The sequence below is a fragment of the Cydia amplana genome, chromosome 14 (assembly GCF_948474715.1).
Source record: "Cydia amplana chromosome 14, ilCydAmpl1.1, whole genome shotgun sequence".
Taxonomy (NCBI): Eukaryota; Metazoa; Arthropoda; class Insecta; order Lepidoptera; family Tortricidae; genus Cydia; species Cydia amplana.
The window spans coordinates 11,970,027-11,986,357 of NC_086082.1; the positions used below are offsets into that span (position 1 = coordinate 11,970,027).

Below are 16,331 nucleotides of genomic sequence, written 5' to 3' on the forward strand. Positions count from 1 at the left end.
TGTTGACATGATAAGTCCATAAAATTATTTTCTTAACGTTATAGCCATCCTAATTCAAAAGTACCACGGATGTACAAAACTTCCATCTCTGCCACATCTGAATGAAAGGTCCTATAATAATTCATTGAAACTGATTTATTCAGAATAATTCCACATTGACTTCCATTTTACGCTGTTGGTAACTTGGTACGGGGTAACAACAAACTCAAAAAAAACAGCAATTCAACTGTTAAACAAACTTGCTGTACCGTCCAAATACTCGAACAGTAATTTAATTCCGATGGCTTACAGAACATGCGCTAATCTATGACACATTCGAGCTGATATCAGGGAGCCTAGCTAAGACTTAGCTAAGATGACAATCGTTTGCGCCATAGCGAACGAATAGTCTCTCTCTCTTTCTCTCTCTCTCTCTCTCTCTCTCTCTCTCTCTCTCTATCGCACTATTATGGAAGAGTGATAGAGGCATTATTAGCGTTTCGTTCGCTACGTCGATAATAATTGTCATCTTAGCTAGGCCCCCAGTACGCTCTACGATTACCATAGAAATAGTTCCCGAGGTCACGATACATTAGAAGCCTCTAAAACCTAAAACTTGACCAATCCGCGCTCGCGCGCCTAATGGGAATCCATGGCCAGCCAATAGATTTAACCCGGCAAAGATCACAAAGCGAGGCAATTACGATTCGCGAATTGCCCCTCGGGAGTGCAAAGTTAGGCCGGGTAGTGATGTGCTGCGGATTTGATCCAACGAATATCGACTCACTTCCTTGATTTATTTTATTGAAATCTATTGCCTAATAAGAGTAGCGGCAGCCACTATGGTAGTATCATTGAACGGGGGGCACCAAACTACTTAATGCCCCATAGAGCCTGCAGCCCGGTTGCGGGCTGCCCGCTGGAGCGTCGCAGTTGAATGCTCACCGCGATCCTGCGCCCGCCGCGCCGCCCCGTTATAGGCGGAGGTGGCACTCGTTGGGTTTTTAGACGGTAGTAGGAGTAGTAGGACCCTTGTCCTTAGTCCGTCATACCCGTCTTGCTCCCCTCGAGGCGGGATGCGTAAAGGCATTTTCTCAACGTAAAAAAAATAAAAAAAAGGTAGCTCACGTCACTTGCGTTTGGTACAGCTCTCAAACATATTTTATCATTTCTTGGTAAGTAGGTAATTACTGCTTAGAATAAATTTAAAAGTGGAAAAATTACTGCCATGGGGCCCATGGGTAATTTTGCCACTTAGGTATAGCATCGTTCGCTGGCGTTTCTGCTTGTTAAAAATTAATTAAGTAATTACTGATCATGCAGTAAATGAACGTTTTTTTCAGACATTGTACTTATTCTCGGAAATTTATTAAAACACTGGGGATTAACAACATTAGAAAGTTACTTTTGGCAGCCTTGGATTAAAATAGCTACAGTAAAAAAAATGTTTGAGGCTTTTGGTAGCCGTTGAAATAATGCTATGAATGGATGTTTTAAATCCCATGGGTCGGTAATATTCCAAAAATCAGTAAGTACATCTCTAGCGGCGGGGTGTGATTCTGTATCATCAGAGTTGCATTTACCGGCTATAACTTTGCTCAGTTTAGACCAACCACGGTTTAGTGTACGAGTAATAGAAATGCTTCTCTATTCTGCGAATGCCGGGTCTCTATTGTTTCCCAAAAAGTTTTAAGTCATAATGTATCGTTTACCCGCATTTTAGTCATAATTTATTTGGTTCAGAAACAAACCTAACCTATCTATAGGATAACCTTACGAAAATCCTGAAAAGTTAACGGTTTCCGTTTTAGAACTAATGATAAAAATGACAAACAATACATTATGACTTAAAACTTTATGGGAAACAAAGGGACCCCGCGAATGCCAGATATTCTCGTTACAAAAAATGTAAGAATATCAATTTCTTTATTCTAATATATGACGAAATGTTACTTTTAGGTTCAATGCCTAATCTGGGTATACTTTTAAATTTAAAAATTATTTGATCTGTGAAATGAGTGACTATCAAGGAAATTGCAGTTACAGCGCCCGCGTCAAGGCCGCAACAGTAATGTATTTTTTTATAATTTAACATTTTTGATAAATAAATACAATAACAGTAATGCAGTTACAGTTGCCCCACGAACGTCAGTTTTACGCTACAACAGGAGAATCACGATTCTTGACCCTCATCAATGAGGAATGAGGATAACGCCTTAAGGAAGAGGAAATACCGTGTGTAAGGACTTTATCGGGTTTTGACAAGGGTCGCAAAAGAAAAAAATAATAAAACAAAATTATTTCCTCCCTTACGTATTCGAAAAACCATAAAAGATGCAGCGTTATAACGACGTTGCCCAGATTATTATTACTGTTGTCGTTTTATACTTTTTGTACATTTTTTGACAAATATCGCGTTGTAGCTTTAGTTTTAAATAGTCATTGAACAAATAATCCACATTTAAATATGATTTTTAGTTTATATTTATGATTATTAAATTATGATATTTTCTATTGTTTCTTACGTATTACTGACTATCTATCTAAGATAAGCTACGTCAGCCACCTAAGAGCTCACGATCGTCGCTCTCAATAACTAGTACAACCCCAGTCGCCGTGGCCGAAACCGGCCAGGACAGGATGATGATGATGATCTATCAGTAAATCATCTTTTTCAGAAAACAGATTTTATGCTACTGATTGGCTATTAGGTACTGACAACAGCGTCATCTCTTAAAAACGAGCCACATGGAAATAGACTAGCGTACCTACCTGGCAAACAGTATTTAAATTAACGCCGAAATTTTTCTACGCATTCCGCTACAAGGAAAATATACAAAAGTATACAAAAGTTAATAAAGCAAGTGCTGCCGTGTTACGACGTGACGTCCATCTCAAAATAAAACAATTACCTTCAAATAAAAAAAAAAATAGACATCGAGTTGTAACATAATTTGCGAGAAACTACAAATGCCAAACTCGTTGCCGCTCCTACTAAGTTATTTAGCATGTTTTTTAAGCTTTATTTAAAGGCAAGGCGAGGTAATATAATCGGCAATACAGATGATAGCCTTACCTCTATACAATATATCAAGGTAACACGGTCTTTTGTTAGTTTATTAGGATCCTATCAAACTTCCGAGACAGCCAATGAAAAGTTTTGAAGTAAACGATGAATAAAATAAGGGAAACTTGATACATACGTTATGTACCTATAGATTGTCTAGATAGTTTACGACTTGATAATTAGATAATTACCTATCATAGTAGACATCGTATCACTTTCTTCTCACAATAACAAAATAATTCAAATCATGAAGTCCATAAATTACAAAATAACACCGTAAGTTTTGTGGGCTTTTTCTAAAATAAATATCGAAAACCTGATTCTTTCAAATCTGGACATTCTTGGGCTCATTCTACTCAGAATCGACAGCACTCTCAACCCTTCCATTAAAAAAAGATGTCCCAAAATGTCCATTCCATTACGTCAAGTTTTATTATGAGAAAATTTTTCACTTCTATGGACGTGACGTAGTGGAATGTACAATTTTCATACAAATTTTTGGGACTTTTTTTATCATCAGGATTGAATATGCTAGTGATTCTGAGTTGAAAGAACCCAAAAACATCAGAATCCGTGAGAATCGGGTTTTCAATATTTATTTTAGAAAACGCCCTTGTACCGTCAAACAAAAAAAACACAGCAAATCAATTTTCACTCGTACATATTCATACTATAGGTATATTGATTTATACCTAAGCGGCGACGCGAGGTTACAATGGGCTGTCAAAATTCTTCTACAAAATCGGCGCAAGCTTTCGTGGATCAACGCAAAACCTTTTTGAAGTCAACCCTTATACTTAGGACCACATAATATTCTGAAAATAAATCAACAAACCGGTTAAATTTGCATGAACGGCAAAGTTAAGTGACCCGGGTCTTGACTTGCTGATCTTTTTATTCTAATGTATAAGTAGGTAAGTAACATGTTGTATTCCTGGTTGTTACTTCTATGTAAGAGTTGTCCACTTAAAAGCATGCATATCAAATAAAGATAACAGAGATATCAAACTAACTACCTACTTATTAATATAACTCGTGATTTCGTAATTTACACGAGCTATGTAGAAGTTATATACTTATCTAATATTTACCTATATACACAATTTGAAAACAACCCCCATAATAATAATAGCTGGCACTTTTCCAAATAAGTATAAAATATTTTTTAATCGAACGCAATCCAATTCATACTAACAGAATACTTCTCTGTTACAATGTTAGGTACTGAAAGGAATATAACCACACAAGTTATCGCAATGAAACATTTTCACACCATATTTCCAAGAGCAACAATAAGCAACAACTCACAATGAGAGATGTCAGTTGTGCAATAACACGTGCAGTTTATATCACTTTATATTGTAGTAACTTTCGCTAAAGCTGTGAACTCGAAAGTAGTAAAGCAAAAACTAGCAAGACTGGCGTCTCAGGCATCGCAAAAAGAGGTCAATTATAAAGTTCGAATAGGGCTTCTACTTATGCCCATGTCACCTCCGCTCTAATGTTGTTGGCATAGATAAGTATCCATATTTGCCTTCTTAGACCTGCCTGTGACTGTGTGTTCAATATTCAAGTAGAGTGATAAAGCCTACATTTATTTTGAGCTTCATACACATAATTTTTAACAAGTTAACAATCATACATTAAAAGGATTAAAACACACACAAAATTATTAAGAAAATTTATCTCCACATTTTTCTTTACAGACCTGACAAATAAAAGTAGGTTCTTCGGTTGTAGTAGGAGCTGCAGTGGTGGTTGGTTTTGGTTTCCATCCATAATGACTTGGATAGTTATCATAATCGGGCCAGATAAGGTATGGATTGTGGTCTAAATAAATCGGTGTTTTTTCTGTTGTTGTTGTAGTGGTTGTTGTTGTTGTTGGTTTGGGTTTCCAAAAATGAGGTGCGGGATGATAGTCGTATATCTCAGGCGCGTCGATGAAATATGGATTGTGATCTAGGTAGATGGATGGCTCAATTGTCGTTTTAGATGCTTCAGTGGTAGTCGTTTTCTGCGTTTTTAGATTCCAGTGTGCATAATAATGATGTGGAAAGTGGTCAAAATCTCCAGATCCATCGTCAACAAAATATGGGTTGTAATCCAGATATGTGGGCTTTTTTGTGGTAGTACTAGTAGTCGGTGCATTGGTCGATTTAGTTATTGAACTCCAATGGGCGAAATCGTGTTTCGCGAATACTTCTGCGGTCGCATACGAGTTGTCGTGCAGATAAGTTAGAAAAGATTCATCTGAAATCAATTACAATAAATGATGTATTAAAAAAATATTCTCTTCAGTTAATCATAATCTCATAGAATATAATTTATGTAGGTAAAATGATGATCTTTACCATGATCGTATCTCTTGGTAGCATGTTTAGAACAGTACAGAGGGCATATTTTGAAACAAAATATTAGTGGCTTCCCCTTGTCTGTAAAAAAGCAAAACTATGTTTAATGCTTAATTTTATTGATAATCAGAAATAGAGTCTGTTCGGAAAGAGAAGAGTTGTGGAATGTATTGGGCTCCATACATTCCACGGCTCTTCTCTAATCGAATTTAAACTGTTGTAAGACATAACTAACATTGAATAATTTTACGGTTTAGACGCACTTGTTTTAAGTCACTCGCGCGACATGTTACGCGAAATACGGCCGTCGTGAATGCTGCTCGGACTGTTAGTGCTTGAGAAAGGAGACCTAGCTCTGCGAAACATGTCGCGCGAGTGACTTAAAACAAGTGAGTCTAAACCGTAAAATTATTCAAAATAAGAAATAACTTTCACTAGAACTTAGATAATATAATTATTGTAGATAACAATAAAGCTAGGGCAACACGGAAAACCACAGATCATTTTGAGGCTACTTACTACAAAAGCAATAAATGTTACAAGACAATGAGACAACAATTGTCACTAACACAAGTTCCGGAAAAGGACTTCCGTACCTACTTTGCTACAAAATATTTATATTCATGAATTATTCAGCTATCGACATTCTGGTAGGTACATAACTGACTACTCGGTACAGGTAGCACTTGCCTGAATTTCTTGAATAAGTATGACCTTTAGTATCTTTGTTATCTAATTAAATTAAATATAATTTGGCTATACAGTATCTCCAGGAATCTACACCAGATTTCAGTTAGGTATATACCTCAGATATATTAGATTTCAGTTACCTACCTTTAAATAGAAAGAATGCAGAGCACAGTCCACAAACACTCAAGCACAATATTAAAATGAAATGTAAATCCATTTCTGTATTTAGTGTAGACTACTCGAGAATGCAACTATGTAGTAGGCACGAGTCCTTTCACTTGCATATGGACACAGGTTTTCTCGATATTTTCCGCCACATTTATATTATGTTGCATTGGTCAGCAGCTCTATTACGTGTAGGGTGTAGGGCATGTAGGGATAGCAATTTCAATAGATACTTTCTTGGCTATGGGCAGTTTTTTATGTGATGGTTGTCGTTTTATTTTTCGTCAGATGTCGATAAAATTTGGTGGACAGATAGAGTTGCCTATTCTGTGCAACAACTCTGAGTTACAAAAACGGAAAAATACATACATTTTTAATTCTCATTTTAGGAATTCATATTTATTCCGTCCAGAATGAGGAGCTTTTCAAACAAGTGAAATTTTCAACGAAAAAAAAATCGACTACAAATCAAATTTGGCCCACTTACCAAATAGGACACCCGTGGAATATAAGTATATTTAGCATCTTGTAATATGTACATGTTTTAAAACTCGTGAAGCACAGTTTTTCCTCCTAAAATCAAAGGGCAGACGGCAGTCGCTTTCGTAAAAATCTGTTACTTTTACTTTTGGTCAAAATAGGTCCGCGATAAAGTTTATAAACATGCGGGCGGCGATATCACGGTACATACTTAATAGGCGAAGAGGCGAGAAAACTAGGAAATGCACTTTGAGCTCCAGCGTGCATCTCATCGAAAGTTATTACACACTTTAAACTGTGCTTAACTTAATAAGAAATCGCAAAGTTTTCTACAGATATAATAAATAATTCACATACCATTGTATTCGTTCTAAAATGGACTAGGGTACTTAGATCTGTTTCTTTTTTAATTTATAATCTGTCTCATATATGGTCCAAGGGATAATAGTGGTACAGTTTGTTGGAAGAAATGTTGTATCACGTCATACTGACATGCTTAGTATTATCTATTAGGTAGGTAAGCATTATCGAAATGGCTTATACTTAAATACCACAATTAATATGCATCTTTGAAAATTAGGGTTTTAGTTTTAAAAGTTGCCCAGGATAACGTAACAGTGACACTAAAAAGTTGACTCACTCATTTTCCGCGACGTGATTCACATAAGTAAAAGAAAGGTCGGTAAACCACGGCTCGCGAGCTTCATCCGGTAATTTATTGATAATGTGTACATTTGAGTATTTAAACCTAGTTATTAATATATTGGCGTACCTGCAAAGTTGCAAACAATATTAGAGCTATTTTAACTAAAGTAATAAATAGAATAACTAATAAGTATATGTCACCGTAAAATTGTAAACACTCGTCATATTATAATCTCGCTAGTTACATTATAAACTGACGGTAGGGAGATTATAATCTAACCTAACCTAACCTACGTTAGATTATAAACTAACGGGTTCACAATCTTACGGTGTCATATACATACTCGTAAATAAGTAAGGTAGGAGATCCTGCAACATCTTCATTCTATTTTATATTTACTCCGGCTTCAGGAAGTCCTTGATAGCGACATTTACCACAGAAAAGAATACAGAAAACAGAGAGAGGGAAATTATTAATTTATCAGTAATAAAACACTGGATAATACTACATTCGTTTCTTATTCCTATGTTAAGCAGATGCTTCAACTTCCAAAGCATAGTTTTTAATTAAAGTGAAATACTTAATAGAAAACCTTTTGTTTTTAATTAATGTTTCGTACAACTACGAAACTGTACGAAACACATGCAATTATTTTATTAATGTGTTTGTGTTATTCTAAAGTAGATTTTTTAGGGTTCCGCACCCAAAGGGAAAAAACGTGACCCTATTATTAAGACTCCGTTGTCCGTCTGTCTGTCACTCATAAACCGTAATAGAAAATTTTCACAGATGATGTATTTCTGTTTCCGCTATAACAAAAAACAGGTACTAAAAACAGAACAAAATAAATATTTAAGTGGGGCTCCTATACAACAATAGTAGATTGTACAACAAGGGCATAAAGTGACCCATTTTTACCCTAGGCAACTTTTTGGTCTGAGCGAAGCGAAGACCAAAATAGTAGACGAGGGTAAAAATGGACATTTATGCCCTTGTTGTACTCTGCTTTTCACTTCGATTGCGAGGAAAATAAATTATATTTTTCACGGCAATTTACACCACGAAATTGTCGTAAAGCGAAAGAACATAATACATAACCAATTCCCGCCAACTAACTTTTTAATTTTTTTTTTTAATTTTCAACATGTGATCAGAGTTTCAGACGCTTGGTTTTCTGCCAAGTCAAACATTTCGGAAAATTTTTGAACGATAATCGACTCCTATTTTATGTGATTTACTAAATTTAATGACAGAGAATACCTACGGATTTCTAATAAATTGTAGCAAAAATAAAATAATATAACAAGTTTTGTCATCTACACAATTTTATTGCTCAGTAAAATTGTGCAATATGTTTTAACTGTTTGGCTGTTGAGACCGATTACCTTAGTCTTAGAACAAAATTTTACTTTTATGCTCTAGAGCATAAAATGCGATTTTATGTCGTCTACGCACGACATAAAGGTGCACTTTTTGAGCATGAGAAGTGAAAAAGTGATTTTTTTGCAGTTTCTTGCGTAATGGAACGGAACCCTTCGTGCCCTATAATACCTGTAGTTACTATAAAGAAATCATGTGACATCTCATTATAAATGAATTTATTTCAGTTTATAATGTTTCGCAGCCGATATATCTGCTTTTTATACGAATTTAAATTAGTTTAGTAAAATCCAGCGTCGTATACAGTATGCTAAGAGGGTCTGAGCATAAACATACGAAAGGAAAAGCAGCCCACAATATGTAAATCAGCTTCCAGACTTTACAACTTTTGCAGCGCAATCGATAAAGCTTTTGTTATTTTAATAAATTCCTGATTTTCTTTGAGCTTCAATCACCTCATGATAACGGTAATTATATATTTACCTTGAGACGGTCCATGTTTGCTCTAGGAAGCAAATATTCACATTGAGAAATCATGAACAAATATGAAGAATGGACAGATAAAATAAAAGTGACAATTCTTAGTAATTCATTATTGGTTTTATTATTTACACAGTCCCAGTTTGCTCTTGATACATGTGACGCCTTCTAGAGCAAGGTTGGACGGATTTATAATTGGCACTTTTATTGTGCAATGCTTTTTAGCACAGCAATTTAATTTAATAGCAATCTATCGAATACCTAGCACATCAACACCAAGTGTTCTAGTTATTACGCCATTGTTGGTGGGGAAATTCAAAAGTAAATAGAGGAAAGGAAATATCTGTCAACAATTTTTGGCTAGCCAGACTCTAACTTTAGATAAAAGAATCCGGGATATTAAAGTAAATAGTACATTACATACCTAGGGAGGTGAATTCGTGAATGGTCCAGATCGCAGGTGTTTGTGGCCCGAACCGAAGGTGAGCGCCATAAATATTGTCTAAAGTTTTACGTCTTGCCTTGGCGAGGAAGTGAGATTTCCTCCTCGCGTAGCGGGGAGAAAATCCCATTTACGGGCCTAGGGTGACGTAAAATAAATAACAAATGAAGTTTAGATAAAATTTTAATTTTCCTGTTATGTAATTTTGATATAAAACATCAAGGAAACGTTTATTATGCTTCTAAGTACAAAGCTTAAAAAGTAATTAAGGATTTTTCTCGTTTATTTAACAGGTATAAAATAAACACAATAACTACAATAATGTATCTTTTGTATGGCAAATTATTTATTTAATTACATCGTTTAACCTTGTAAACTCTTTGTGGCAAAAAAATAGTTCAATATAAGGGAGTTGCCGATTTTAACTACTGGGAAAATTTTATAATGAAAGGTTTTGAAAATAGACACCAAATATCATTCATTACACGTTAATAACATACAAGTCCTTTTAAAATAAATAATTTAGATGTCATACCCATTTTAACTTCGTTAATTAGTAGGGGAGTCCAAGCGGGGATTTCGGGATTTACTAAAGCGCGGCAGATTAATATACAGGGGGATACCTTAATTGTACCCGGTTAAGTACTTCCACCAAATATGAGCCCCATATGGCCGCCCGTCAATGATAAAGGATCAGATTAGTAAAAAAATTGATCATCTGAAATTCTCGAGCGCGTCAGATTAAGGTAGGGTTATATATTTACATGCTAAAACGTGTATATTCCACTAATCTGACAATTTGAGAGTGACGTAAAGAAGTAGGAGAGCTACAAAGTTGTAAAAAAAACGTCATCTCGACATTCTTGAGCGTGGCTAACTTTTATTTTATTTTGAAGGGAATAATTCAAGGATTACGAAAAATATATAATCTGACGATTTCCACAAGCCGAAGTAACAAAAAGCGGCCAAGTGCGAGTCGGACTCGCCCATGAAGGGTTCCGTATTTAGGCGATTTTCATTACTGCTTCATTTTTTGATAGGACGTCCCCCGGACCGCGTTGGCTTCACCAAAAAACCGTCTCCGCCACGCAACGACGCTGTGCCGCGCTCTGTGCTTTTCAAGCTTACATCATGAATTTAGGGGTCAAGCTGACCTCTCAGGGTCGGGTACTCTTAGGTTGTTTACCTCCTAAGAACCCCAAACTGACAACTAAAATTCCGCTCCATGCAATCTATAATGATTTTAGAAAATAGAATGGCCTACTATTTTCATTTATAGATAAAATGTTTCAAACATAACAATTTAAATAGATAAATTTGATTTCTGGGCCACTTCGTACGTTGTCACAGTGATAATAATAAGAGATCTCTAACAGCTTCAAATTGATTTTCACTGTGACAAGGTACGAAGTGGCCCAGAAATCAATTTGGTCGACCGTACTTGCAAAATTGCAACTCTATTCCGCTTGTTGTTGGTAAATCAAAATGTCACTAGTTTTGCAAGTAAACGCTAGTTTTCCGCTTCACTTTACATACGAACGTAAAAGTACGTCGTTCTCAATTGAAAACAGACCATCAAAGTCAATAAAGATTTGTAGATATATTCTAAAAACGAGTACATGTGGTTTGTCAAAATTTTGTAAAGATATGTTGTTTCAAACTAAACGGAGAATACATTTTGAACAAAAATCATTAAGCTTAGATATGTAGATTGACAACCTCCAATTTTAGCAAAAGCTAGCAAAGCAAAGGAATATTCCCTTTAGAAATATGTGTACAAACATTTAATGACTTGTTGGCTCGTCTTCAAATAAGAACTATGTTTGTATGAAAAGTTGGAGCGAAGAGAAGCCCGAATAAGGGGAGGGGTCAAATATTTTCATACAAAAAATAACAATAAATATCGCTAACTTACTAAAGAAACAACAAATTGGATGGCTCTTACTGTTACTCTAATAGATCTTCGTCTAAATATTCTACCGACTGCCCACCACCATCATTGTTCTGTAAACCACCATGGTTCCTAATAGCCGAGGAAATGGCCTCCCCTGCTACTCTGATGGCAGTGGCTAAGGTCTCTGCTGCCTGTGTTATTGTAGACCGGAATAATTCATGATTCCGGTCTAATGACCCTTGCAGTAATTCTGCTGGTTTGGGCCGCGAAGGTCTTTTCCGCTGTCGTCGTTGCGACGAGGTAATAAATGAGCGAGGAAGAGTACGTTCTGGCCTATGAGAACTCCGCAATTGGGCTGAAGATGATGGAGGTTGAACAGCAGCAGATGATGGCTGGACAGCAATTGGTGGCTGGACAGCACCTGGTGGGTGGTCAGCGACCGATGGCTGGATAGCAATTGGCAGCTGGGCAGCAACTGGTGGTTGTTCATCAACTGGTGCCGGTGTTGAAATTTCAACAGAACCAACCTAAAACAAAGTGACAAGTGCATAAATTTATACTTTATTTACTCGTATACTTAAAGAAGTAGAAAAACCTCGACATTTTTATTTCAAAGTTTAATGTCTCAAAAACATGGCTAAGAACCATCTCCGCGATCAAGACTTTCGATTAAAAAAAACCACACTCAAATCTGTTCATCCGTTTAGGAGCTATGATGGCGCAGACAGACACACACTTACACAGATACACATGTTTAATTTACCTTTGGCTGAATGTATCTCGTAGAAAATCCAAAAAGCCACTTAACAGTTTCTTTATAAGAAAAAATATGAAAATTATCCACTGGGACTTAATCGCGTACAAGTGAAACTGTAATTCAGTTTTCGCCCGCGTAACTGGCTATTACTAGCTGCGCCAGAGGCGCGCACCGTATCGTGCCAGAACGGATGGATGTATTTGGCGTATAGTGTTGGGAAGCCTAAGGTTCTGTAGGTGATGGGTGGATGGATGTCATTCTTTTGTTATAAAATGGGTGCTGACCCTTACTGAGTCTACCAAGAGGTGGAGGTTATTGCCATCATAATTGTATATCCTAAGATCCTAAGCTTTATTAACCATTTGAGGTGCTACAATCCAAGTTAAAATCAGGACCTACATCTTATTATTTAAAACAAGTGCGAGTCGGACTCGCGCACGAAGGGTTCCGCACCACAATGCAAAAAAAAAAAACAAAAAAAGCAAAAAAAAAAAACGGTCACCCATCCAAGTACTGACCCCGCCCGACGTTGCTTAACTTTGGTCAAAAATCACGTTTGTTGTATGGGAGCCCCATTTAAATCTTTATTTTATTCTGTTTTTAGTATTTGTTGTTATAGCGGCAACAGAAATAGGTACATAATCTGTGAAAATTTCAACTGTCTACGGACGGACGGACGGACGGACGGACAGCGAAGTCTTAGTAATAGGGTCCCGTTTTACCCTTTGGGTACGGAACCCTAAAAAAAGGTGACTTACTAGTGGAGTCTCCAGATTGGTAAATCCATCCACTGCAGCTGTTCCTACGACCTCCAAAACCTTAAGTTCTGTGTCTGTCAGTGGGCGGACTAATGCAGGACCTCCACCAGTGCCCTCCGTTTGATCTCTGTATTTTCTGTACTTAGATTTGACCTTCTGTGTCCACTGCGACCAAATCTGCAATTATAAAGGAATTTTACGACATGTAATTTGAAATATGTAGAATGTTTTCTGTGCTTCTGGAAGTATATGAACTCAGGCAACCTTTTTATGTTAATAAATTATCCCCCATAAGCTCGCCTCTCCCCTCCATACAAACATAGTTTCATTCTCAATTTTAAGCAATAGGCAATAAGTATGCTAGATTTTTATGAAACTTTGTGTACAGTCTTAATCGAAAATATTGACGCGGAATTAGCGAATGTAATTAATTAAAAAGTATGCGATGGCCTTAATGGCAAGATCTTATGAGCACACAGATACATATTTTTAAATTTGATTTACCCCCTGATATTTATGTTTAGATTGTATAATAAAAAATATAGCAAATCAATCAATTGCATGTACAAAACTTCATTTCAGTCAAGAATTTTGTTTTATATAAAAATGAGGATATAGCTCTATGTTCATAAGGCAAGGTGAATTCAGCCAAGTTTCAAACTTCAAGAAAGTTCCAGCGTTACCAATATAAACCAACATTTCTTTTTCACTTCATTTAAATTACCCATCACATGATGCTTGTGTTTTGGGCTCTAGATGTTAATAGGCAAATAGTATAATTTAATATCTTCAAACACAAATTCAAAAGAATTTATTTTTTATTTGTTATTTATATTTAGGAGTACCAACAGCTGCAAAAACATGATATAGTCTTAGATAGTAAAACAAACTAAACTTTGCTTTGTTATTTACACTGGTTCTACCTCTAACCCTCTTGTGTGGGATCTTGAAGCATTAGAGAGATAATTCTCATCTGTTCATATTATTCAGAAGCCGATACAATTTATCACATGACCTTAAGACAACTGACACATTTAATATTGCTCCCATGTAACATGTACTTGTGCCTAGGTGCACGCTAAAATCAAGCTTAAATTGAAAAACCATTGGCTGCTCGGCCTGTTTAGCCTAGTTGGTAGTGACACTGCTAATGAAGCTAGAGGTCCAAGATTCGAATCCCGGTAAGGGCATTTGTTTCTGTAGTGAGCAGAAACATTTGTTCCTGAGACTTGGTAGTTTTCTATGTATTTAAGTATATATCTATTAAATATATCATCACCTAGTACCCATAACACAAGCCTTATTGAGCTTACTTAGGGACAGGGACTAGATTGATTTGTGTAAAAAAATCCCCTAATATTTATTTATTTTATTTTGATTCCAACAGTACTTACACTCTGCCACTCCGCCACTGTCCTTCGACATCCGTGACTATTAAGAGTAACAGTTAGGGCCGCCTAAAATGCTGCCACTTTGGGGCTAGCCGTATTTCCTGAAAAGATACACATTTTACCCATACACAAATACATACAATAAAAAAAAAACTTCATGACACAGGTAGTTGATTATAACAAGGTCATTATCATTAACATTACAACTAAACCAATATAAGCCTAGTCAAATAGACCAGTGGGATTTGTACCAGGTGCAAAGGTGTCCATCACTACACAAGTAACATTTCCAATAATTTGATATACAGATTGGTCTTGCCTACTCCTACAAATTATAGTAAGTTGATCTTCCAAGGCTCTTACAACAGAATTTGCAGCTGTTTTCGTGGGTCTGATTATTTTAGCAGCTTCAGTTTCAGCGCAGTGGATGCGGTAAGGCATTGTCGTTACGGTGCTGTGGCGATATTTGTACGGTACCTAAACTTCTCCATTCTCGAAAGTGGTAACCGGAGTTCTGCGTTGGCGTTACATTCAGGTCCCATGGAACACGAACGCAGAACGCCGGTAACGGCTCTAGAGTCGACGGCTAGAACGAACTCGAGACACAATTTGAGATGAAGAAAAGAGGAATTCATTTCTTCATCTCAAATTGTTTTCACCTTATGTCACATCATATTAGTAAATAAACATGCTTACCTCTTGCTAACATCAAGTTAGCATGGAGATGCTCTACGAGCACCTCCTGTTGCGTTTTATTGCTCCGCTTTCGCGACACCGACATTTTCCACGTTTTCCACAAACAAAACCAAACAAATTGGAATACAAACAAGTTTACAAACTTCTTCGTACTTGACAGCAGATTTTTTTAAATGTTGCCTATTAAAATTTGATTAATTATTTTTAATTACATAATTAAAAAGTAACGTTTTAGTGGTCTAAGGTGTGTACACTAGTGTTAAATATATGTAATGGAATAAAATTCATTAAATTATCATATTTCACCCAAAAGAAAATACGATTTTACAGTTTTTATACAGATATCATTCATTCATTCGTTCACTTATTTTTTTAAAGTGGCAACACACTCAATTCAACTTAGAAATTTTAGAATCCGTCTAAAATCTGGCTAAATTTAGTCAGCTTGACGTTCTGGAATAGCACTTGTTAAATCCGCCGTCTAAAATATGATTAAAACTTAGACATTTTAATTTTAGGCTATTTAGGCGATGTGCACGTAGAATCGCGTCCTATGACGTATTAAAAAAAAACTACTTGCTAGATCTCGTTCAAACCAATTTTCGGTGGAAGTTTACATGGTAATGTACATCATATATTTTTTTTAGTTTTATCATTCTCTTATTTTAGAAGTTACAGGGGGGGGGACACACATTTTACCACTTTGGAAGTGTCTCTCGCGCAAACTATTCAGTTTAAAAAAAAAATGATATTAGAAACCTCAATATCATTTTTGAAGACCTATCCATAGATACCCCACACGTATGGGTTTGATGAAAAAAAAATTTTGAGTTTCAGTTCGAAGTATGGGGAACCCCAAAAATTTATTGTTTTTTTTTCTATTTTTGTGTGAAAATCTTAATGCGGTTCACAGAATACATCTACTTACCAAGTTTCAACAGTATAGTTCTTATAGTTTCGGAGAAAAGTGGCTGTGACATACGGACGGACAGACAGACGGACAGACAGACAGACATGACGAATCTATAAGGGTTCCGTTTTTTGCCATTTGGCTACGGAACCCTAAAAATTCATCGATAAAGTTGAATGCGTGCAGCTACGTGATGCCTATTCCCCTCTCCGCGTTTCTATTCCTCTCTCACTCTTTCTCTACCT

General features: G+C 36.2%; 1 protein-coding gene and 1 long non-coding RNA gene across 2 annotated transcripts; both read right to left on the bottom strand.

Annotated features, from left to right (window-relative positions):
- Positions 1-4,713: 4,713 nt before the first annotated feature.
- On the bottom strand, positions 4,714-6,359 carry LOC134653843 (uncharacterized). Its single transcript, XM_063509206.1, has 3 exons — positions 6,232-6,359; positions 5,398-5,478; positions 4,714-5,296 (listed from the first exon to the last, which is right to left on the bottom strand). The coding sequence occupies exons 1-3, from the start codon at positions 6,302-6,304 to the stop codon at positions 4,719-4,721; spliced, it is 732 nt and encodes a 243-aa protein (XP_063365276.1). The 5' UTR covers positions 6,305-6,359; the 3' UTR covers positions 4,714-4,718.
- A 5,658-nt stretch (positions 6,360-12,017) lies between these two features.
- Positions 12,018-15,722, bottom strand: LOC134654143 (uncharacterized). Its single transcript, XR_010097310.1, has 4 exons — positions 15,177-15,722; positions 14,484-14,581; positions 13,090-13,266; positions 12,018-12,101 (listed from the first exon to the last, which is right to left on the bottom strand). It is a non-coding gene; the product is annotated as an uncharacterized LOC134654143 (long non-coding RNA).
- Between the last annotated feature and the right edge of the window lie 609 nt (positions 15,723-16,331).

What these genes read in the sequence shown, in the direction of transcription:
- LOC134653843 (XM_063509206.1), bottom strand. Translation starts at nt 6,304, where the DNA reads ATGGATTTACATTTCATTTTAATATTGTGCTTGAGTGTTTGTGGACTG. An exon ending in TGCATTCTTTCTATTTAAAG is followed by an intron (nt 5,479 to 6,231) that starts GTAGGTAACTGA and finishes GCTTTTTTACAG; the next exon opens with ACAAGGGGAAGCCACTAATA. An exon ending in TACCAAGAGATACGATCATG is followed by an intron (nt 5,297 to 5,397) that starts GTAAAGATCATC and finishes AATTGATTTCAG; the next exon opens with ATGAATCTTTTCTAACTTAT.